The 23,654-nt window shown below is 40.8% G+C and overlaps 2 protein-coding genes and 1 long non-coding RNA gene across 3 annotated transcripts; 1 reads left to right on the forward strand and 2 right to left on the reverse strand.

The window, feature by feature from the left end:
* Nucleotides 1-1,479: 1,479 nt before the first annotated feature.
* On the reverse strand, nucleotides 1,480-5,082 carry LOC117522821 (tubulin alpha-1B chain-like). Its single transcript, XM_034184227.1, has 4 exons — nucleotides 4,993-5,082; nucleotides 3,158-3,380; nucleotides 2,538-2,686; nucleotides 1,480-2,463 (listed from the first exon to the last, which is right to left on the reverse strand). Exons 1-4 carry the CDS (start codon nucleotides 4,993-4,995, stop codon nucleotides 1,483-1,485), a joined length of 1,356 nt encoding a protein of 451 aa, XP_034040118.1. The 5' UTR covers nucleotides 4,996-5,082; the 3' UTR covers nucleotides 1,480-1,482.
* Nucleotides 5,083-6,045: 963 nt separating this feature from the next.
* Nucleotides 6,046-12,916, reverse strand: LOC117522824. Its single transcript, XR_004564343.1, has 3 exons — nucleotides 12,633-12,916; nucleotides 12,323-12,334; nucleotides 6,046-6,056 (listed from the first exon to the last, which is right to left on the reverse strand). It is a non-coding gene; the product is annotated as an uncharacterized LOC117522824 (long non-coding RNA).
* On the forward strand, nucleotides 11,911-22,683 carry mtg1 (mitochondrial ribosome-associated GTPase 1). Its single transcript, XM_034184228.1, has 11 exons — nucleotides 11,911-12,116; nucleotides 12,215-12,279; nucleotides 15,066-15,170; nucleotides 15,280-15,366; nucleotides 15,482-15,538; nucleotides 15,898-15,988; nucleotides 16,090-16,151; nucleotides 16,222-16,318; nucleotides 19,421-19,502; nucleotides 19,593-19,705; nucleotides 22,569-22,683. The coding sequence occupies exons 1-11, from the start codon at nucleotides 12,014-12,016 to the stop codon at nucleotides 22,664-22,666; spliced, it is 960 nt and encodes a 319-aa protein (XP_034040119.1). The 5' UTR covers nucleotides 11,911-12,013; the 3' UTR covers nucleotides 22,667-22,683.
* The last annotated feature ends 971 nt before the right edge of the window (nucleotides 22,684-23,654 follow it).

Here is a 23,654-nt window from a genome sequence, read left to right on the forward strand (position 1 = left end):
TCCATTTTTAACGTTATTTCTGGGGTAGATCCACAGGGAACTTTTAGCTTTTGCAGTTAGTGGTGGATTGGAGCCTTAATTTGTATAACTTGACAGGACTACCAAGCACACAGTTAAGATATCAAAGGAGTGGCTTCAGGACAACTGAATTTCCTTGAGTGGCCCAACCAGAGCCCAGACCTGCAGCAGATTGAACACTGGAGATATGTAAAAATGGCAAGGCGCTGATGCTCCCCGTCCAGCCTGATGGAACTTGAGAGGTGCTGCAAAGAGGAATGGGTAAAACTGCCCAGACAGATGGGCCAAGCTTGTGGCATTGTATTAGACTCAAAGTATTGAGGAAAGGCTGTGAATATATACGTGCCAGTTCATTTATTTTCAATGAACTTGCAAAAACTCAAAAAAACACAAACTTTTAATGTCATTATGGGGTGTTGAGACTTTGTTCATGGTAAATATTTAAGATTACAAGTGTTATAGACCCTTCCAGTAGCAGCAAATATCTGCTTTGTCCATGTTTTTGATGGATGCAGACATGTGGCATCACTGCATGCTCCCAAACCTGAGCTACCTTTAGCAAGTGTTTGAGATATGTTCTGCCAGGGGTGCATATAAATACAAAGTAACAAATCCAAAGAATTACAGCAGCCACATACCTTGGCTAGAGTCTAAATTTGCCTTCTGTTGAACTTTATTTCACAAAGAAAATCCTTAATCAAGAATAGTAACAGGCAAGTGAATTCTCAGTTACGAGTTTCAGTAGTTACTTGCATCGTTCTAAATTTTAGACCAGCCCTGAAAATTTACTGGAACAAATGTTGGCACTTGATATGAAAGATACTTTGATTACATGAAGTTTAATGTTTTGATTTTTTTTAAGCTGTAAAAGCCAGAGACTGAATATGTTCAGTCATTATGTGGCCCATGACAATGTACAATTTTCCTGGGATGTAACAACCTGCTGTTGAGAGGTCATCCTACTCAGAGTTAAGATTGTGCCACCTACTGACTGCAATTGCATGAGAGCTGCAGTCTATTAAAACCAACTGACCAATATCAGAATTTTGGTCAATTCACATTTCCCTGTGTCCTTTAAATCCTAGGGCACTGACTGCAGCTTCCTAACTTTTAATACGAGCTTAAAAACTAAAATCACTGACACAAAGCATGAACATTTTCCACTAATGATTGCTGATTATGTTTGACCTTACCCTGCACTTAGTTTAAAGACTAAACCACCAAGTTATGCTACTCAAGCCAGTTAAGGGGAGAAGAGACCATACAGACACCACACTTCACATGCAACAAATTTTAATATTCCTCCAGGTCAATTAGAAGAGCAATGTATTAAAGTAAACACCTTATCAGAATGCTGATCAGCTTGGAGCAACAACTTTGAGCAACACATGAAAAGTCTAGCATCTTGACAGAATGTTGAACAATTGGGAGTAACATGAAAACCTATCATCTTATCAGAACACTTCAATACTCCTCCCCTTCCTCCTCTCCTTCACCATCCATGGAGTCGACCCCAACCTCCTCGTAATCCTTCTCCAGAGCAGCCATGTCCTCTCTGGCCTCAGAAAACTCTCCCTCCTCCATACCTTCACCTACGTACCAGTGGACAAAGGCACGCTTGGCATACATCAGGTCAAACTTGTGGTCCAGACGTGCCCAAGCCTCTGCAATAGCAGTAGTGTTGCTCAGCATGCACACGGCCCTCTGGACCTTGGCCAGGTCTCCACCAGGAACTACAGTGGGTGGCTGGTAGTTGATGCCAACCTTGAAACCAGTGGGGCACCAGTCCACAAACTGGATGGTGCGCTTGGTCTTGATGGCTGCAATGGCAGCATTTACATCTTTGGGTACCACATCACCACGGTACAAGAGGCAACAGGCCATGTACTTGCCATGGCGAGGGTCACATTTCACCATCTGATTAGCTGGCTCAAAGCAAGCATTGGTGATTTCAGCCACTGAGAGTTGCTCATGGTAAGCCTTCTCAGCAGAGATGACAGGGGCATAGGTGGCCAGAGGGAAATGGATACGGGGATATGGCACCAAGTTGGTCTGGAACTCTGTCAGATCAACATTGAGGGCACCATCAAATCGAAGGGATGCTGTGATTGAAGAGACAATCTGACTAATCAACCTGTTCAGGTTGGTGTATGTAGGACGCTCGATATCAAGGTTCCTACGGCAGATATCATAGATTGCCTCATTATCCACCATGAAAGCACAATCTGAGTGCTCCAAGGTGGTGTGAGTGGTCAGGATGGCATTATAAGGCTCCACCACAGCAGTGGAAACCTGAGGCGCTGGGTAGATGGAGAACTCCAGCTTTGATTTCTTGCCATAGTCTACAGACAAACGTTCCATCAGTAGGGAGGTGAAACCAGACCCAGTGCCACCGCCGAAGCTGTGGAAAACCAGGAAGCCCTGAAGACCGGTGCACTGGTCAGCCTGAGGACAGAAAGAATGTTTAACTATACACAATGGCTTCCATTTGTCAACTAGGAATTCTCTTGGTCACACACCAGTTTACGGATCCTGTCCAGCACCAGGTCAATGACTTCTTTGCCAATGGTGTAATGTCCACGGGCATAGTTGTTGGCAGCATCCTCCTTGCCAGTGATCAGCTGCTCTGGGTGGAAAAGCTGGCGGTAGGTCCCAGTGCGCACCTCATCTGGGGGGGATAAAAACTTTTTTTTTTTTAAATGCAAGATCTGACCATAACCACTCCAAAAATTTGTGCTCAGCAGAAATGTTGATTACACTCTCCAGTCACATAATGTGCATGTTTTGTTAAAATTCCTCAATAAATCCTCCTGACAGACATTTTGCTCCTTAACCAGAGTGTCATTTTAAAGAAGAACAAACATTCAAATTCTTGATGTGGTTTACATGTTTGCCAAAGCAGCAGCTTTAAATCAGTTGCTGTGCTCCACCTGCAGCAGGGTCAGACTGGTGCCCAGCAGGCCATAGGAGGTCTGACCTTAGGTGTCCATGTGCTTTACTGGGCTGTGAGGAGTTAAACTTTGAAATTATAGTAGGTGTGCATGGGCCCTGAGTGAAGGGCATCATTGCCAGAAATAAGTAAAAAAAACTAACCTTTACCCTTTCTTGTTGATGAATTTATTAAAGCTGATACACTTACCAACAACAGTGGGCTCCAAGTCTACAAAGACAGCCCTAGGGACATGCTTTCCAGCTCCAGTCTCACTAAAGAAGGTATTGAAGGAATCATCTCCTCCTCCAATTGTCTTGTCACTGGGCATCTGTCCATCAGGCTGGATCCCATGTTCCAGGCAGTAAAGCTCCCAGCAGGCATTGCCTATCTGGACACCAGCCTGTCCAACATGGATGGAGATACACTCACGCTGAAGTGGAAAAAAAAAAAAACAGATGTTACCAATTTTAAATGCACTGAAAATTTATTTTAAGTTATTGCTGTTCACATCTGTACTTAATATTCTAAAGTCCTAGTGAAAGATGGCATTCTGAACCCTTGCTGCCAGCCTGTACCACTTGACTGGTTCAAGAAGTGGTTCAGATGTTTGTGCAAGGTTTTGACAGTAACATGGACCCCATAGATTCCATTCAAATGGTGTGATTGTGAGTTTTAGTCAGTTGAGTCATGATGTTACGGTGGTGTCTAAATTGTCTAAGAGTAAGCTGTTAAAGCCAAACCTTACTGAACAGATAATTTTACAATAAAATCCCCCAGGTTACACAAAGCACTTCTCTACATTTCAACCACACTGTCTTCCGTACCCACATAACACCATTTCACTGCTCACTCATTTTCACCCTAATGTCTCAATGGAATATAGATATAAGCATCAGTAGTCATGAGTTATAAATTTCTATTCCCTTATAGCTTTGCTATTTTCATTAGGATAAAGGCATGGACATCACGATAGCACTTTTTGGGTTGGTCTTTTTTGTGCCATCATATTCTTATTGACCAGTAGGGGTCTCCAGCGTGGATTTAAAGCCTCACTCCACTTGCAGATGCTTCACCTTGCCACCACTAACTTAACAGCAACAAAACAAATTGCAATCATTTTTTATTTAGTTCATAATTGCTTGAATACTACAGGAAAAGAAAGAAATCGGATTAGAAAGCACAGCACCTAAATGAAGGTTTTTTCCCCCCTCTCTCCAAACGATTTCGCACGCACTGGGACCGTTACGTTGTAATACACTGCATTGTGGATAATGATCCCTTCGCGCCACGAGTTAGCGCCCTCCCCTCAACAAAAATGTAGGGCGTTTTCTAAAAATGTAAACGCCCTACATTTTTGTCGCTTTCGGCAGCGACAAAAGCGTTTAACAGTGTCCGTTAGTTTCTGCCACTTCACAGCAAAAAAAAAAATAAATAAAAATAAACACATCTAAGAAAACTAAACGTCACAAAGTACTTCCACTCATTCTGTAGTATACATTTCTGTTCCATTGTAATTTTTTTCCATTACGATAAATGCAAAGACAGTGAGAATAATTCGTATTCTCAAACGAACAACAGCGCATTTTGGGTTGGGTCTCAGAACAAAAGAAAACCATCATTGTTACTGACCAGTAGGGGTCTCTACCGTGCATTCGAAGAATCGATTCGAAGAATCGAGAAATAAGCCACTTCTCAGTAACTTGCTGAGAAGCTTCAGCGTTTCAAGCCTTGCCTCGGCGGTCAGCAAAACAAACAAATAATTCGGATTAGACGCTACAGTGCCTAATTTGATTTTTTTTTCTCTTCCCCAAACGATTTCGCACGCACGGACCTTTACGCAGTAATACATTGCATTATGGGTAATGATGTATTTTATTCAGCCATCGCGCCAAAAGTTAGCGCCCCCTCCCCCAACAGAAAACGCCCTACATTTAACTCATTTTAGTCGATGACGAAAGCGTTTAAATAAGTCTTAGAAAACTAAAAGCCACAATTGATAAGAGACATATACATTTTTTTTAAATAGTTAAAGATTAGCTCACCATTTTAGTTACACAAAATTCTTGTTTAAGCTGTCAGGAATTAGTCTCACAACTTGACAAAACCGGCGTCACCGTGGAGACTAGAATGGCGTATTGAAAAGATGGTCAGCCTCATTTATATACATTCGGGAAACAGTCTGGACGCTATTGGTTAAATCCTTGTCAGTCAGATGGTTCGTAATTATGAGCGTGATTTCTATTGGATGAGCGGACTAAAGCCCACTTTACAGACCCGCCCCGACTTTTCTTTTTTTTTTCAAAAACTTTATTCACAAATTATCTCCCGGCAGACTGCCGTTATTATGCGGCAAACATGGCGCTTCAACGTCAGAAAATGCTGAGTAATTTTCCCTTGTTAGTTGCACGTTTACGTGTTTGTTAAAACGCTTATTTAACAATCCCTCGCACTTAAAATTTAACAATTATTCAAACAATAGAAAACCTGACTCAACTGACACCAATGTAGACCTAGTTCAAAAGATTTGGTTTAGTTTTTGAACATTTAAATGGGCAACATCAAAAACATAAATCAGCAATAATTTGCAAAAAACGTTCTGTTTCTTTGTGTCAAAGTTTTTGTTTGTTTGTTTTTTTACTGCCACAGGCCTGCAGACACATGGAAATGTAATTTGACCAAAATTCTGATACTGGATCGACTACAGCTAGTCTCCCACCTGTGTCATGTCAACACAGTAGAGGTGGGCGGATCGATCCAAATATCAGTAATATCGATACCAACGCTGGTATTGATACTGAACGATCCTTGTGTAAAAAGATCGATACTCACCTTTTTTCTCTCCCGCATGCACTGACTGCTGCGCATGCAGATTCATCAAAGTCTACTCTCTTGTCTGTAAGAGCAGCGCTCTTTCTTTATTTATACTTTATTTAATTTTCACTTAATGTTTTTATTTTGTTTAAAGCCAGAAGTGCACTGAAGGGAGGAAATTCCTTATTTCTTTGTATTATTTTCTTGTATTGTTCGACTTGAAATAAAAGAACAAGTTTGAAACTTTACAATACTTGTTGTGTTGTGTTAGTTTTTCTCTGTTGTGGTTTGTCAGCTCTCTAACCTCAAAAGATTGTTTTAATTTGCTTTAAGTTCTATTTTTTTTTTTTACACTATTTAAGAAACAACGTAGAGAAGTGCACTGAAGGGAAGAAATTCCTTATTTTTTGCATTAGTTTACTGTATTGTTCGACTTGAAAAACAGAATAAGTTTGAAATTGTTTACAGTATTTGTTGTGGTGTGTTAATTTTGTTGTATTGTGGTTTGTCAGCCCTCTACCTCAGGAGACTTTGTTTTAAGTTGTGTTGAGTGATATGTTTTTAAACAAAAAATGTTGATTGTGATAATAAAGTATTTTGTTGTCACGTATAATGTTTGCCGAAATTCTATCCTAGGTCTTTGGGATCCTTTGGAGCTATGAAGCTTAAATATGAAAAAGTATCGATATCGATATCGGCGATACTGGGCCTGTATTTACTTGGTATCGGATCAATACCAAAATTCCCAGTATCGCCCACCTCTACAAAGCAGCTCTCATGCAATTGCAAACAGTCAGTAGGTGGCACAATCTAAACTCAGTGAGTAGGATGACCTGTCAACAGCAAGTTGTCACATTCCAGGAGAAACACAGATTGATATGGGCCATGTAATTGGTATCTAATATATAAAGCTGACCATGTGTGCGTGTGTGTTCACTATGTACAGCCACAGTAATTAAGCAATCAACACCAAACTTGTTATGGTGACTTGGGGCACCAAGGGGGTTGAAAGTGTACGTGTGTAAACACACACACACACACACACATACGGCCAGCCTTATGTTAGAATATGACCTGCTCAATGGAGCCCTTATTTTTGCAGGTCACGTGGTACTCAGGTCAGGGAGCAAGCATCACACTTAACTTACTACGTAGTAGCAGCTGGCTAGGGTGGACTGTAATTAGAATCCGAACAGGCAAGCGCATGCCGTATGTGAGTTAAAGCATGAGTTTTTTTACTTAAAATGTATTGCTGTTGTGTACAGCATGCAGACTGGTAGACTGTTGATATGTCTGCCAAAAACCGAGGGCCGTTAGGACATAAATGGTAAATGGACTGCATCAGACGCTCAAAGCACTTTACAATAATGCCTCACATTCACCCCGATGTCAGGGTGCTGCCATACAAGGCGCTCACTTCACACCGGGAGCAATAGGGGATTAAAGACCTTGCCCAAGGGCCCTTAGTGATTTTCCAGTCAGGCAGGGATTTGAACCGAGGATCTTCTGGTCTCAAGCCCAACACCTTAACCACTAAACCATCACCAAAACCCCAAATGCTAAACGGATGAAATGTAATAGAGCTGGGGAAATATCTGCAGAGACACTAAGAAGCTATTATTACAACTTCATGACTGAGGATTGTCTTAGTGTGTGAAATGATACAGTTCAACAGAAGGCACCAATTGAAGGTACTTTGAATTTATATGCACCTCTGGCAGAACATACCACCAAGACTTGCAGAAGATAGCTCAGATCAGGTCTGGGAGCATGCAGTGATGCCACATGTCACTGCATCCACCATGCAATATTAACTACATGGGCCAAGCATGTTTTTGGTGCTATTGGAAGGGTCTAAGCAACACTTAACAATCCATCTTCCATGAACAACACAAAATGTATCATAGTTGTTGCAGGTAGGAGTCTATGAAGGATTATGTAAGTATCAACATTTAAAATGCTCCAATTATTGAAAGTACACATTTGTCTGATCACAAAGACTAAAAATCTATAGATTGGTCTATACAAATGCTGTGGGATAAAATGGTAGGACAATTTCAGTTTGTACAGGGGTCAAAAGTTAAACCTGCTCCAATTTTGGGGAAAGTAATGCAGATTAGCTCAATAATTTGAACACAAGAACCAACCCAAGAACTTGTGGAAAACTTGAAAGACTTGGGACTTCATCCAAAAGTAAATCCACATGTAGCCATATTGATTTTAAAGATTAGCGACATATTATGTTTTGATAACCATAAGGTAGCAGCCCATTTTAATACATGTTTTTACTACTACTTGCCACGTATGCTGGCCACTTTGACAATGTACATTGAAAAATTTTATAAAGGTATTGTTAACAACATGTTTGGATTATCTGATCATCTGCAGAGGAATGGTCTATTTGAAGAGTTTCAGTCAGGTTTTAGAATTCATCATAGTACAGAAACGGCATTAGTAAAGGTTACCAATGATCTTCTTATGGCCTCAGACAGTGGACTCATCTCTGTGCTTGTTCTGTTAGACCTCAGTGCTGCTTTCGATACTGTTGACCATAAAATTTTATTACAGAGATTAGAGCATGCCATAGGTATTAAAGGCACTGCGCTGCAGTGGTTTGAATCATATTTGTCTAACAGATTACAATTTGTTCATGTAAATGGGGAATCTTCTTCACAGACTAAGGTTAATTATGGAGTTCCACAAGGTTCTGTGCTAGGACCAATTTTATTCACTTTATACATGCTTCCCTTAGGCAGTATTATTAGACGGTATTGCTTAAATTTTCATTGTTACGCAGATGATACCCAGCTTTATCTATCCATGAAGCCAGAGGACACACACCAATTAGCTAAACTGCAGGATTGTCTTACAGACATAAAGACATGGATGACCTCTAATTTCCTGCTTTTAAACTCAGATAAAACTGAAGTTATTGTACTTGGCCTCACAAATCTTAGAAACATGGTGTCTAACCAGATCCTTACTCTGGATGGCATTACCCTGACCTCTAGTAATACTGTGAGAAATCTTGGAGTCATTTTTGATCAGGATATGTCATTCAAAGCGCATATTAAACAAATATGTAGGACTGCTTTTTTGCATTTACGCAATATCTCTAAAATTAGAAAGGTCTTGTCTCAGAGTGATGCTGAAAAACTAATTCATGCATTTATTTCCTCTAGGCTGGACTATTGTAATTATCAGGTTGTCCTAAAAGTTCCCTAAAAAGCCTTCAGTTAATTCAAAATGCTGCAGCTAGAGTACTGACGGGGACTAGAAGGAGAGAGCATATCTCACCCATATTGGCCTCTCTTCATTGGCTTCCTGTTAATTCTAGAATAGAATTTAAAATTCTTCTTCTTACTTATAAGGTTTTGAATAATCAGGTCCCATCTTATCTTAGGGACCTCGTAGTACCATATCACCCCAATAGAGCGCTTCGCTCTCAGACTGCAGGCTTACTTGTAGTTCCTAGGGTTTGTAAGAGTAGAATGGGAGGCAGAGCCTTCAGCTTTCAGGATCCTCTCCTGTGGAATCAGCTCCCAATTCAGATCAGGGAGACAGACACCCTCTCTACTTTTAAGATTAGGCTTAAAACTTTCCTTTTTGCTAAAGCTTATAGTTAGGGCTGGATCAGGTGACCCTGAACCATCCCTTAGTTATGCTGCTATAGACGTAGACTGCTGGGGGGTTCCCATGATGCACTGTTTCTTTCTCTTTTTGCTCTGTATGCACCACTCTGCATTTAATCATTAGTGATCGATCTCTGCTCCCCTCCACAGCATGTCTTTTTCCTGGTTCTCTCCCTCAGCCCCAACCAGTCCCAGCAGAAGACTGCCCCTCCCTGAGCCTGGTTCTGCTGGAGGTTTCTTCCTGTTAAAAGGGAGTTTTTCCTTCCCACTGTAGCCAAGTGCTTGCTCACAGGGGGTCGTTTTGACCGTTGGGGTTTTACATAATTATTGTATGGCCTTGCCTTACAATATAAAGCGCCTTGGGGCAACTGTTTGTTGTGATTTGGCGCTATATAAAAAAAAAATTGATTGATTGATTGATTGATTGATTATCTGATGCTACTGAAAATCAGGTGTGAGTCTTATCTGTCAGGCCAAATGCAAGTTGTTCATAGTCACTTTTCTAAAAAATTTTTTTTAGATGTACGAGGTCTGTTAGAAAAGTATCCGACCTTTTTATTTTTTGCAAAAACCTGATGGATTTGAATCACGTGTGCTTGCATGAGCCAACCTTGAACCTTCATGCACATGCGTGAAGTTTTTCACGCCTGTCGATTGCGTCATTTGCTGGTAAGCAGCCTTTGTGTGAGGATAGGTGGAGTCTCTCGTCGGATTTTCTTTGCAAGGAAAATGGCGGAACAACTGGAGCAGCGCGACTACATCAAATTTTGCCAGAAACTGGGCGACAGCCAGGTGGAAACCATTCGGATTATTAAGACAGCTTTCGGTGACGATCCTAGGGGCATCACACAGATTAAGGAGCAACCGGTTTAAAGACGGCCGCACAACGGTGGAGAGCGAGCCACGCTCCAGGCGACCATCAACATGCTGAAATGACCAGATCATTTCCAAAGTGAACGCTGTGGTGATGATCCCCTTTTTTGACAACAAGGGCTTCCGGGACCCATTTTATTTGCAATGTATTTTCTCTCACTTGGACACACTTTGAGCTCTGTTGATGAAGTCATATCACTGTTAGGCAGATGACATTCAGTTGTACATGTCATTTACTCCTCAAAATGTTACTAGGGTATCCATCCTTCAGAACTATTGAGGCCATAAGAGGCTGGATGGCAGCTAATTATGTCTCTTAATACAGGAATATCTGAGGTCCTTGTTTTTGCCCCTGAGGAGTTTGTTCCCTCATTGGTTAGAAACCTTGGCTCTCAAACCAACCCCACTTCTTTGTTTGCTCAGCAGTGAGAAATATGGGTGTTGACCATGTTCTCAGTTTGGACACACTTTACCTATCTTGTTCAATCCTGTTTCTTCCACCTTCAAAATATTGCCTGCTTTGGTAGCATTGTGTCCAGAGCTGAGCTGGAGATGATTATTCACATCTTTGTTTCCTCGCGCCAGGATTATTGTAACTCTCTGTTCTTTAGCCTCAGCAAGTCCTCTCTGGACACAGTCCAGAATGTGGCTGCAAGCCTTCTTACTAGGTCTTCCAAGAAGTCCTTCTTAACACTAATTCTGTCCTCCCTGCATTGGCTCGCCAGCTTAAAGTATTGGTGATAATTTTCAGAGGTCTGCTCGGTCAGACGCCACCTTACATCAGTGAACTCCTACACCATTATGCTGCAAGCAGGTATCTAAGGTCCTCAGACCAGAGCTTGTTGCTTGTGCTGAGGTCTAGGTTGAGAACAAAGGGAGACTATGCATTTAGGGTGGTAACTCCCAAGCTGTGGAATGCACTGCCATTGCATCTGCACTCACTGGACTCTGTTGGAACTTTTAAGGAGAAGCTCAAGACTCATTTGTACAAAATTGCTTTCACCTAGTTTTGTGTTGTTGCTGTTTTTATTAATTTTTTTAATTTTTACTCAGAAGTACTTTGTGATTCTATCTTGAAAGGCGCTCTATAAATAAATTTTACTTTCTATTTCTGTTTGAGTAAGCTCCTTTTCACCTTGAAAAGGAGCTTACCCAAAAAGAACTGAGGTCATAATTATGGCCTCAGTTCTTTTAAAAAGATTTTAAAACCCCAGTTTGCTTATTTACTGTTTTCACATGTTTTTATTTGTTTCTATGAGTTTTTTTTTTTTTTTTTTTGTCCACATCTGCAAGGGAAAAACGATGCGGGTGTTTTAATGCTAACAAATTAACAGTAATGAAATGTACAAAGTAAATTACGTTATCAGAGTTTTGCGTTTGGTTACCACTTGGGGCGCTGTTGCTTGGAGATCCAACCATGATCCAACTACTAAATTCATTAATGTATTGAGACAAACGAAGTGTCGCAATAAGTGAATAGAAACGACATTTCATGCAGTGTCTAAAAATAAAAAAATATACAAAAAAATAATAACGAGGTGTGTGGTAAAAGAAAAAGTTATAAATGAGGGTCATTCAACAGCGGAACCAAAGTCTTTGACCATAGCAGTGAGGCGGTATGCAAACAGTGTGACACAGCGTCACAACGGGTGGTGCTGAGATTCTGACACTCTGATTAGTGCAGTTTGATTTTTACGGATGAAGCTAACATTAAATATTTGTTGTATTTCGATAAACGACAACAGTCATGAAACTGTACCAGGCGCTCTGTAATGCCGGCAGGTTTAGAACCGTTTTCGACTTTGGCGGACGTGAAGTAGCTCACTGGTTCCCCAGACACATGGCTAAAGGTGAAGCCCTAAAGTTTCATAAACAGTTTTGCATGTAAACATTAGCAGTACATGGACACGTTATTGTTGGAACAATGTTTGTTTGTCGTTGTTCATAGGACTGAAGCAGATGAGAGCCAGTCTTAAGAAGGTGGACTGCATTATAGAGATCCACGATGCCAGAATATCCTTTTAAAATATCAGCCTTTATTGTATTTGTTGGACACTGTCCAGAATCACTGTCTCCTATGTAACACCCCACATCTAATGCACGTCATAAAATAAGAATACATAAATGTTTTAAATAAGTAAGCTCAGTCTGAAAATCACTGTCATTTATTAATTTAGGATCAGGTCTTTGTGATTTTTTTTATTTTGTTTGTTTTTTTAATTTGAAGCATTTTGAATTGACTGAGCAGGCTAGAAGTTTTAACTCACGTTGCATACTATTTTTGGTCTTTATGGAATCAGTAGATACTCTGATTGCACCACTTCAGAAGCTGAGTCAGGAGTCTGAGTGTCAGGTTTTGCCCCAACACTAAAATTCAGGCATTCAGTGACTTCCCAGACTTGGCCATCAGAAGTGTATGTGTTTGCAGTGGAAGTACTGAACTTGTAGAGTGATTTGTTTATCTCAGAGATGACATTCATATCTCTGGGTCTTTGGCATTTGAGTTTGAGAGACTCCTGGGAAGCACTTATGGAGCTGTGAGGTCTTTTGGGTGCTTTCTGTCTTACTGTATGGTTGTGACACTTGGACAGTAATTAGTGACCTAAGATGACAACTAGATACCTTTGGTGCTAGATGTCTTTTGATGATCCTTGGGCACCACTGGAATGACTTTGTGTCAAATGAAGAGGTACTTAGGGAGACTCGGATGAGGACTATCACTTGCATAGTAAGAGAACATCAGCATTAAAAGTTTGGCCAGTATTGTGGATATAGTGACCTGACCTTTTATAATTGATAGATAGGGCCATCTTTCTCTGGTGATATGAAAAAAAAAAAACTGGGGCATGGTCATTCTGAATGAAGTGATCCAGATTTATTCGTCTGAAACTGCAGAAATACATCTTTCCAAAGGTCAGGCCAGGTCTGAGCATGCATTGGTGCAGCACATCACACCAACCACCACACTACGGTGTCACGGACTGAGATTACCCTTGTCCCAGGTTTGTATCTGCGCATGTGCGAAAAACTGGGAGTTTGTTCTGTACTGAGTTTACCCTTTCTGTATCCAGACTAAAATCAGGTTTACATGTGGGTTATTATTCTCCATAAATTGAAACCATCTCTCAGTCCTTTCTGCACACAGAAAGTGTAAACTCACTACAGAACAAACGTCAGCAGCTGCTGTGGCTCCTACGTCATTTCAGAGCGTCAGTAACGGCTTGCCAATTATTGCCTCGTTTTCTGCTTAAAACGGCCTTGTTTCTGGTTAAAAGTGACTTTAGAATTATTTAAGAGGTTTTACCTTGTCATCTGATAGTTAATAATCCCATTAATCCATTTGATTTCTTTGGGTGTAGAGAGTCCCTTCTCAGACGTGCTGCTGTGGTCCGAAATGACGCATGCGCAGTGAAGGCAGGACGGGCCAATTTTTAGGGGCGTGCCATTTGGTCTGCGACACCGGCATGCTGGATCAGAAATTATTTCAAGAAATTATTTCCATGCCAAAAAAAAGTTTTTGTTTGTTTTCAGTACAGCAAAGGTAGCCAGCCACTGTTCCGCAGACCTGAAATATTTGACTGTTAAATGCCAATTGTTTTCCCTTCTTCTGGAGTTGACTGGAGTCTTGCTAACTGCTGTTTACATTCCACTGGATGCTAATGCTAGCCCAGCCCCCAGACTTTTACACAGCAACATCATCCTACAGCCGAACCAGCATCCAGACATGTGCAAATTATCGCAGGTGATTTTAATCATGGGGAATTAAAGTCAATGCTCTCAGACTGCATCAACATGTCAAATGTGCCACAAGAAGAGGAAATACACTAGACAAGGTTTACACCCATATAAAGAAAGGCTACAGGGTCAGACCTGCACCACATATAGGCAAGTGAGACAACATCTCTCTGAAACTCATCGCTGCATATACGTACTCCCCTCCGGAAATCCACCCCCACCACATGGCCAGACGGTTCTTATCAGCAACTGCAGGACTTCTTCAACAGCACAGACTGGGATATCTTTGAGGATGAGGACTTGGATGTATTTACAGACACTGTACTATGTTACATTAAGAACTGCATAGATATGGTCACAGTGGAGAAACGCATCCAGGTCTACCTCAGTCAGAAACACTGGATGACTAGGGAGATGAAGCAGCTGCTGAAGGAGAGAAACTCTGCCTTCAAAGCTGGTGATTGGGCTCTCTACAGCACAATCCTTGCCAACCTGAAGAGAGGCATCAGGAAGGCCAAGCAGGTTTTCAGGAGGAGGATCGCTGAACTCCTGGCCAGCAACAACACCAACTACAAACCTGGCATCAGAGCAGCTGAAGGCTACTGTGTTGGCAGAAAAGTTAAATCTCTTCTTTGCTTGCTTTGAGACTGTGACACCAGGAGCAGCCACGTCGTTGCCAGCAGACAGGAATAATTCCACGGTCGGGGAGCACTAGGTGAGGTGCACACTGTGGAATGTCAGCCCACGCAAAGCAACGGGCCACAACGGTGTCTTTGGACGGGTGCTGAAAGACTGTAGACCATCTTGCTGAGATTTCCACTAAAATCTTCAACTGGTCCCTTACACAGTCTGCTGTCCCATCATGCCTGAAGTCCTCCACCATAGTCCCCCTACCTAAGAAATCCCCCATAACTAGCCTGAATGACTACCCGCCTGTTGCACTCACACCATTTTTTTGTGGTCCGCAGCTCGCCTTTTAATGGCTCAGGATACACTGGAAAGTGTGAGCAAGAATGTGTATAGCCTTTTTGAGGTTCTCACGATTTTCTTTAACACCTGGGCACATTCCGTTGTCTGGGAGAAACCCTGCGTTTCAGGAAACTCTTGATGTAAAACCACACTTGTTAATTCTCAACAAGATGGACCTTGCCGATCTGTCGAACAAGCAGGTTTGTTCCTTTTGTAGTCAGTATTACACAGAGTCATTTTTTCCCGTATTATCACCAAATGTAGCTGTATTATACAATTGCTGACATAAGTCTTTTTTTTTTACCACAGAAAATCCTGAAGATGCTGGAAAAACATGGGGACAGGAATGTTCTCTTCACAGACTGTATAAGTCAGACTGGTAACAACATCAGAAAAGTAACGACCATCATCACTGAGCTTCTAAATAATTGAGTGTTTACAGCCTTTTATTCTGGCATTAAATTGATTTCCATTTATGATTATTAATTGGAAAGTTTTCCTGTGTTCCCAGTTGGTTCCCATGGTGATGGAAATAATTGAGAAATCGCCACGCTTTCACAGAGAAGAGGTATTTTTACACATTCATGATTTACTTTCATTTCATTTAGATGCTGAGAGGAAAAAAGCAGCTATTGATATACAAAAAAATAAAAAGATTCAATAGTAATACCATCAAATAATCATAAGCAGTTCAAAGTTGTTTTCACTGATGCCTATTTTATTTATTCTTTGAAGTCCACATTTATCTTATTAAATTATTTAGCTTTAGCTCTCAAACTAGTTTTGTCTTGATTTACTGACAAAGTCTGAATTTAAAGTGTCTGTTCTACCATTTTTATGCTTTTGGGTGGTTTGTTTGTCATAACTAAAGGTCAATGATAATATCTTCTTGGCTTTAACTATGATTTGTTTAAATAAAAATTTCAGTGTCGAGATTATTGCCTGATGGTGATTGGGGTGCCAAATGTGGGGAAATCTTCCTTCATTAACGCTTTAAGGAGAACAAATTTGAAAAAAGGTATGTGTCATCATTATGGTCTCAATTTGATTTGATGTGGCTTCAAGATAATTAAATGATTGTCAGCTCTAACTAATATTACAACTGCAACCTGATTCCAGGCCGAGCGTCTCGAGTTGGTGGTGAGCCAGGTATAACCAAAGCAGTTCTGACCAAAATTCAGGTGGGTGTCTGATATTTTCATGTCTTTGTGTGTGCATATGCCTTTGTGAGATTTTGATGTTTGTCCTCAGGTGTGTGACCGACCCATAATTCACTTGTTGGACACACCAGGAGTGCTGTCTCCTAAGATAGGGAGTGTTGAAACAGGCATGAAGCTTGCTTTATGTGGTGAGTACCAGTGCAACATAATTTTTAGGTAAAACACTATTGTTATGCATCACTTTAGTGTCCTACCAGCTGTTTGACCAACATTTTGCAACTTCATAGGCCACAAACAATCTTAATACACTCTTATTAAATAAAAACTATGCTTTAAAAAAAAGATTCATGTTTTCTATTTCTGGGTGATCAAGGTCACTGCTTATGCTTAAGATCGTACTGCTGCATGGTTTTTTGGGGGTTTTTTTTATCTTTTATCTTGGTCAAGGCCAAATATCACAAAGAGTCATATTAAGGGCATTTTCACAAGAAAGGTTGCAGAACTGTCTTTTTTTCTGAACAGTGACAATGGGAGCAGATAAAAGGCATTGTTGCAAGCTGAGTATGCACCATGCATTACAAACTATCATAAGCCTGATTGCCTAGCTGACAGCACAGTACTAAGGAGGCATGTACACATATTAGCATTATTCTTTTCTGTTAAAATCTGTCCTTTCCTGAACACACACGTGTAGTGAAAGTGAGGGCCAATAAACTGCAATCATATTTGTGAATGTACTCTGCATGCACATGGAGGCTTGGGACAAACACTGGCTTTTGATTGGACTTCCATTTGTGATACTCCAGGATCATATGCACCTAAAGGAATGTCCATTTTCTTTAACAACACAGGTGGGATTTTTTTTTGCAAACGTTTGTGTGAAAATGCCTTTAGCACTTTTCTTTGGGTTAAAAAAATCTAGCTGTGGATTCCAGATTGCATATGTGTCTTTTGATAAATTTTAGATGTTTCCAAAGCTCACTGTTTTAGTTTTTCGTTGTGTGTTAGCAGTGGTGGGCACAGATAACCAAAAAATTTACTTCGATAACAGATAATCAGATAACTGAAAGGTTAACTTTTATAAAGATAAACCGATAAACCACCCAAAAATGTATTGAAGTTACAAATAACCAATAAATTCCAGTGTTGTCTGTGGTACATTTGCAACTACTAACAAGCTGAATTTGAGTTTTAACACCACGATCACTTTTGGAAGTGACAAAAGACCCAAACAATGAGTCAGCATTTCTATGTTTGAACATGCTGCCCCCTGCTGGAAACTACACGGCTACAGCACTGAAGCACCCTGAGAGCAGCCACAAAGCCAGCTCTCTACCAATCTCGTTGCTCCGGTCAGGCGGAGGTCTTGAAAAATAAAGGCATCCTGACTTATGGTTTTGTGTGAATACTGATAGAATAACTCCATTAATGTCAATTCTGTCATTTGTACAAAGTTAAAATATAACATATATCTTTTAATGTTGAATAATGCACTAATTCTGAAGTTTTATAACAAACACAGACAGATCGTAAAAGATTCTGGGTAAAATGTGCCTCTGGTAAACACTGATTGGTTCAGTCATTCATTATGTAAACCAACACGTTAATGTGATGTGTGTTGGTGTTTACAGATAAATGTGCTTTTGTAAAATATTCCATTTTTTATTTGTAAAAACAGGCATTTTTACGGAGCCCTGGAAGTGTCATCGCAAAATGTTTTGCATGTGGAGAGAATGTGCACAAGTTTTATTAGTGCCGTGCGCACGTTTTATGATGTTGTAAAACGTGCACTCAATATTGTGTTGACACATATATGTTGGCTTTACACTGTGCGAGTTTTGGCCCTTTTTCAGATGATTTTTCATTCGTGCGAGAATTTTTTGGACCGAGTTTCAGGTTAATCGCGCATCCTGCATCGTGTAGTGTACATGGAGTAACAAGCTGCGTTTAACATCTCACGACCACCTCCTGATTGCCGATCGTATGGTCGAATGAAAATCAAACCTGTTTGATATTATTCTGGTCAGCCGTCGTGAGGTTATCCTGCTGCTGAGGGGCTACAAGCGTCCAGCCACTCGCACTGTGCATGTGCAAACACCGCAGAGCTGGCTTGTAATGTTTTGTTGTTGTTGTTTTGTTTTTAAACTTAATTTGTAAAAAAAAAAAAAAAAAGCCATTTGCAAAGCCAATAGTTGATTTGACAACATTGCCATCTACTGGTGCCCAGACGCTTAGTTCTTAGGGCGAATACTGCCATGAACACTACCGGCCAGTAGATGGCAGTAGAGGCCTTGAAATCTTTCCAACACAAAATCCCAGATAATCGGTGTCTGCTACATTTAAGATGCGTGGAATTTAACAAACACAAATACAATAATAATGTCTATAAACCCAGAGAATATATTCACGAGAGTTTTAGGCACTAGAGTTTAATGCTGCTGTCCGTGGAGCATGAACAGAGTGTCTGAAATACATTTGTCCTGTCGTGAACGTACTGAGATCACCCTGTCCTACCCATAATGCACTGCTGGGCTCAGCATGTGCTCACAAAACCTTAAAAATTAGCACATTACTTTAATACTAAAACATATATCTAATATTTTCACTTTATAAAACTTCAGACATGTCAATAATTTTAAATAACTTGTTCAAAATTAGTTTTGTTAAAATTTGAACCATAAGTTAAAAATGTATGCCTCTGGATGACTTGGGTGATATTGCTGCGTATCAATATGGTGGTAAAGAAAATGATTATTTTTTTTGTGACTGGTTCTCCTTTGCCTGCAGAGAGTAGAGTGGTTTTTCCTGTAAGTATCTCTCTACTGTTTGCAGAGGGTAGAACTATACATCTGTTAGGAGACTTTTAACAGGTAGGTCTCAACTGATTTTAAATTTTAAAAATGTTTGCTGATGTTCAGCTTGGTTTACTGCATTATCGGTCTAAACGACAATTCATCGGAAGATAATTAGTCTGATAATGGTTTTTAAAGTTATTTAAAAAGATAATCCGATAATGAAAACATTATCTTCGATAATTATCTGTTATGGGATTATCGGAAGTGTGCCCACCACTGTGTGTTAGTCACTGCAACAGAAAAAAGAAGAAAAGAATCTGAGTTAGGCTGAACCCAACATCAAACTGAACAGCGTTCACTGCGCACTCGACCATTTGTACCATACTGACAAGGTAGCAGCGCGTGAATCAAAAATTGCAGAGGGATCGTAGTCAGTGCCGTGGATGACATTTATACATTGATAAATCCTTTGTATATTTTTGTTTTTCTCTTCAGGAACTATACTGGATCATTTGGTCGGTGAGGATGTCATCGCTGACTACTTGCTCTTTTCTCTAAACAGGCTACAGAACTTCAGGTTTGGGGGTGTTTTGTTATGATCGAGTGCACATTTGTGTGTTCTTACTCATTTTTTCTTATGTGACCAATTGTGCATATTTATATGTAGATATGTAGATAAATATGATCTTCAAGAGCCCTGTGATGACATCCAGAGTGTTCTTAAACGCATTGCTGTAAAACTTGGAAAGGCGCAGCGAGTTAAAGCCATTACTGGAGTGGGTAAGAAAGCATTTATCTTACAGATATTCCTGCTGGATGCAGAGTAATGAGTTATGTATTTATTTGACAAGCAGAGATATCCATCTTCGTTTGGGCAAGGAGTAGTTACCAAATTTGAAGCATTTTTTTTATTAAAATTTATGCACACTGTGAGAATCAGTGCATAATTTCGTCGGTTTTAGGCTACAAAACTACAGGGCTCACATAGTGCTCTTTTTCAGTCTTTTAAAAGTGCTGTATGATTGTGCTAAAACTATCAAACTTTTGCTGATTGATATTGATTATATGTTTTTATTGTTTTGTTTTTCATTTTATTGTTTCATGTTTTGTATTGACGTAAAATCTGCTCATAAACATAAAGATGATGATTTTTTTTTTTTAAATTGTATTTGTTTATTGTAAGTGTAAAGGTTGTTTTCATACTGTGGCTGATGACATGAACAAGGTGAGTACCTTAGCGCAGTGATTCATGATGTAATTATGGTAATAATTCTGTCCTGCTAATGATGCCTTTTTTTTTTTTTTTTTTTTTTTTTTGGATAACTTCAGCATGAGTAAATGAGCATTTTATTTTAAATAATGATATGGGTTGTTTTGTGGTTAATTGGCATAATGGATCATGTAAAAAGTGTGTAGCCCAGAGTGCTGCCTATGCTGCTGACATGTAAGGCCATTTATAGTAAGGATGATGGCTGTCTAGTGCGCATCTTATTTATTAGTCATTCCATATGAAATCAACACGTGGCTCCCATTTTCTCATAATTTGTAGATTGTGTGTACAATATGTATATATATGTACACAGTGAGGTAAATAAGTATTTGATCCACTGTCAGTTTTGTAAGTTTTCCCACCTACAAAGAATGGAGAGGTCATAGGATAGGAAGTGTATCATAGGATACACTTCAAATTCAGAAAATCACATTGTATAATTTTAAAATAATTAATTTGCTTTGTATTGCATTAAATAAGTATTTGATACAATAGAAAATCAGACCTTAATATACCTTTGTTTGCAGTTACAGAGGTCAGATGTTTCCTGTAGTTCTTGACCAAGTTTGCACACTGCAGCAGGGATTTTGATCCACTCCTCCATACAGTTCTTCTCCAGATCTTTCAGGTTTCGAGTTTCAGCTCTCTCCAAAGATTTTCTGTTGGGCTCAGGTCTGGAGACTGGCTCGGCCACTCCAGTACCTTGAAATGCTTCTTACGGAGCCACTCTTTAGTTGCCCTGGCTGTGTGTTTTTGGGTCATTGTCATGCTGGAAGACCCAGCCATCACCCATCTTCAGTGCTCTTACTGAGGGAAGGAGGTTGTTTGCAAACATCTCACGATACATGACCCCATCCATCCTCTCTTCAATACGGCACAGTCGTCCTGTGCCCTTTGCAGAAAAGCACCCCCAAAAATGATGTTTCCACCCCCATGCTTCACAGTTGGGATGGTGTTCTTGGGGTTGTTCTCATCCTCCAAACATGGCGAGTGGAGTTGATACCAAAAAGCTCTATTTTGTTCTCATCTGACCATGTGACCTTCTCCCATGCCTCCACTGGATCATCCAGATGGTCACTGGTGAACTTCAAATGGGCCTGGACATGTGCTGGCTTGAGCAGGGGGACCTTGCTGCCCTGCAGGATTTTAACCCATAACGGCATCATGTGTTACTAATGTAATCTATACGTCTGTGGTCCCAGCTCTCTTCTGGTCATTGACCAGGTCCTCCCGTGTAGTTCTGGGATTTCTCAGAATCATCTTCTCACCAAGCTGCTTGCCTGTTGTCCTGTAGCACAGGTTTTTTAATTTTTTTTATCAAAAGCCATTCTCTGAGTCCCCTGCCTGACATAGCTAGCCTCTGTTGAAATAAATGAAATGTGGTTTGAACTTATTCTGTGATGACACTTTAATGCAGAAGTAGGTATCCTGAATGATTTACAGTATGGAGAAAATTTGACACAAACTGGACCAATTTCATTGTACCCCCATGTACAATGGCAATAAAGACTATTCTGTTCTATTCTATTGAACCCTTCTGTCCGGGGACCATTACCTTATCATGGTGCAGAGGTTTGTGTGCCCCTATGAACCTGAGAGCTATGTTGCCTGGAGCCTTCATGCTCTTGGTAGAGTCTCCAATGGCAAATTGGTCTCAAGCGATGGGCCAGAAGAATGGTTCATGCCATGGGTGTCAGTAAAAGTCAAGGGCCTCAACAGACCAGACCTGGGTGGCAGAGGCTAGCTCTGGGGGCGTGTAACGTCACCTTGCTGTGGGGGAAGGAGCCGGAGCTTGTGCGGAAAATGGAGTGCTACCAGTTAGATCTGGTGGGCCTCACCTCCACACACAGCCTCGGCTCCAGAACCACTCTCCTTGATAGGGATTGGACCTTATGCCTTTCTGGAGTTGCCCAGGGTGTGAAGCGCCGGGTGGGTAGGTATAATCTCTCCACACTGGCCTGGGAACATCTCAGTATTCCCCAGTCAGAGGTGGTTAATGTGACCTGGGAAAGGAAAGTTTGGGGTTCCTTGCTGGAGTTGTTGCTCTCGCAACCCGATGTATGTAAGGTATGTATGTGTGTATGTATCCAAATGGTTCATTTGCATGAATGTCTGGATTTTATTAGATCCTGATGTCATCTACCTTTGGGCCAAAAATCATTTGAAGTCTGAGACCATAAACTGGGGAATTTTTTTTTTAAACTGGTTGATTTCATATAGAATTGGGTAGCAGTGTGGTTTTAAAACATGGCATGTAACACACAGATGTCAAAATGTAGTATGTGGACTTGGCCTCCATGTTGACTGTTTGATCACATCAACATCCCTGTGATCAGTCCAATAATGAAAATGTTTACTCCTTGTCTTTCACAGGTAACATAACCATTAGGATGCCAAACTATACAGCGGCGGCTTATGATTTCATAAGATCCTTCAGGAAAGGAGAACTGGGCCAAGTGATGCTGGACTGACCTAAGTCATGTTAATGGAAATAACCAAACAGAACCAGGCTATGTTTTTCCTTCAGCACACACCTTGGTGTGTCAAACTCACAGCAGTTTTTGTCTGGTTGTACACTCAACAAAAATATAAACGCAACACTTTTGGTTTTGCTCCCATTTTGTATGAGATTAACTCAACGATCTAAAACTTTTTCCACATACACAATATCACCATTTCCCTCAAATACTGTTCACAAACCAGTCTAAATCTGTGATAGTGAGCACTTCTCCTTTGCTGAGATAATCCATCCCACCTCACAGGTGTGCCATATCAAGATGCTGATTAGACACCATGATTAGTGCACAGGTGTGCCTTAGACTGCCCACAATAAAAGGCCACTCTGAAAGGTGCAGTTTTATCACACAGCACAATGCCACAGATGTTGCAAGATTTGAGGGAGTGTGCAATTGGCATGCTGACAGCAGGAATGTCAACCAGAGCTGTTGCTCGTGTATTGAATGTTCATTTCTCTACCATAAACCGTCTCCAAAGGCGTTTCAAGAATTTGGCAGTACATCCAACCAGCCTCACAACCGCAGACCACGTGTAACCACACTAGCCCAGGACCTCCACATCCAGCATGTTCACCTCCAAGATCATCTGAGACCAGCCACTCGGACAGCTGCTGAAACAGTCGGTTTGCGTAACCAAAGAATTTCTGCACAAACTGTCAGAAACCATCTCAGGGCAGCTCATCTGCATGCTCGTCGTCCTCATCGGGGTCTTGACCTGACTTCAGCTCGTCGTCATAACCGACTTGAGTGGGCAAATGCTCACATTCGCTGGCGTTTGGCACATTGGAGAGGTGTTCTCTTCATGGATGAATCCCGGTTCACACTGTTCAGGGCAGATGGCAGACAGCATGTGTGGCGTCGTGTGGGTGAGCGGTTTTCTGATGTCAATGTTGTGGATTGAGTGGCTCATGGTGGCGGTGGGGTTATGGTATGGGCAGGCGTC

This window comes from Thalassophryne amazonica, chromosome 13, assembly GCF_902500255.1.
Source record: "Thalassophryne amazonica chromosome 13, fThaAma1.1, whole genome shotgun sequence".
Classification (NCBI taxonomy): domain Eukaryota; kingdom Metazoa; phylum Chordata; class Actinopteri; order Batrachoidiformes; family Batrachoididae; genus Thalassophryne; species Thalassophryne amazonica.

Bases quoted from the DNA above. Each gene is read 5' to 3' on its own strand.
- LOC117522821 (XM_034184227.1), bottom strand. The intron at 2,687-3,157 runs GTAAGTGTATCA...TATCCCCCCCAG, and splicing joins CTTGGAGCCCACTGTTGTTG to ATGAGGTGCGCACTGGGACC. The intron at 2,464-2,537 runs GTGTGTGACCAA...TTCTGTCCTCAG, and splicing joins TGGACAGGATCCGTAAACTG to GCTGACCAGTGCACCGGTCT.
- mtg1 (XM_034184228.1), top strand. From the start codon at position 12,014: ATGAAACTGTACCAGGCGCTCTGTAATGCCGGCAGGTTTAGAACCGTT. The intron at 12,280-15,065 runs ATATCCTTTTAA...ACACCTGGGCAC, and splicing joins TAGAGATCCACGATGCCAGA to ATTCCGTTGTCTGGGAGAAA. The intron at 15,539-15,897 runs GTATTTTTACAC...TAAAAATTTCAG, and splicing joins CACGCTTTCACAGAGAAGAG to TGTCGAGATTATTGCCTGAT.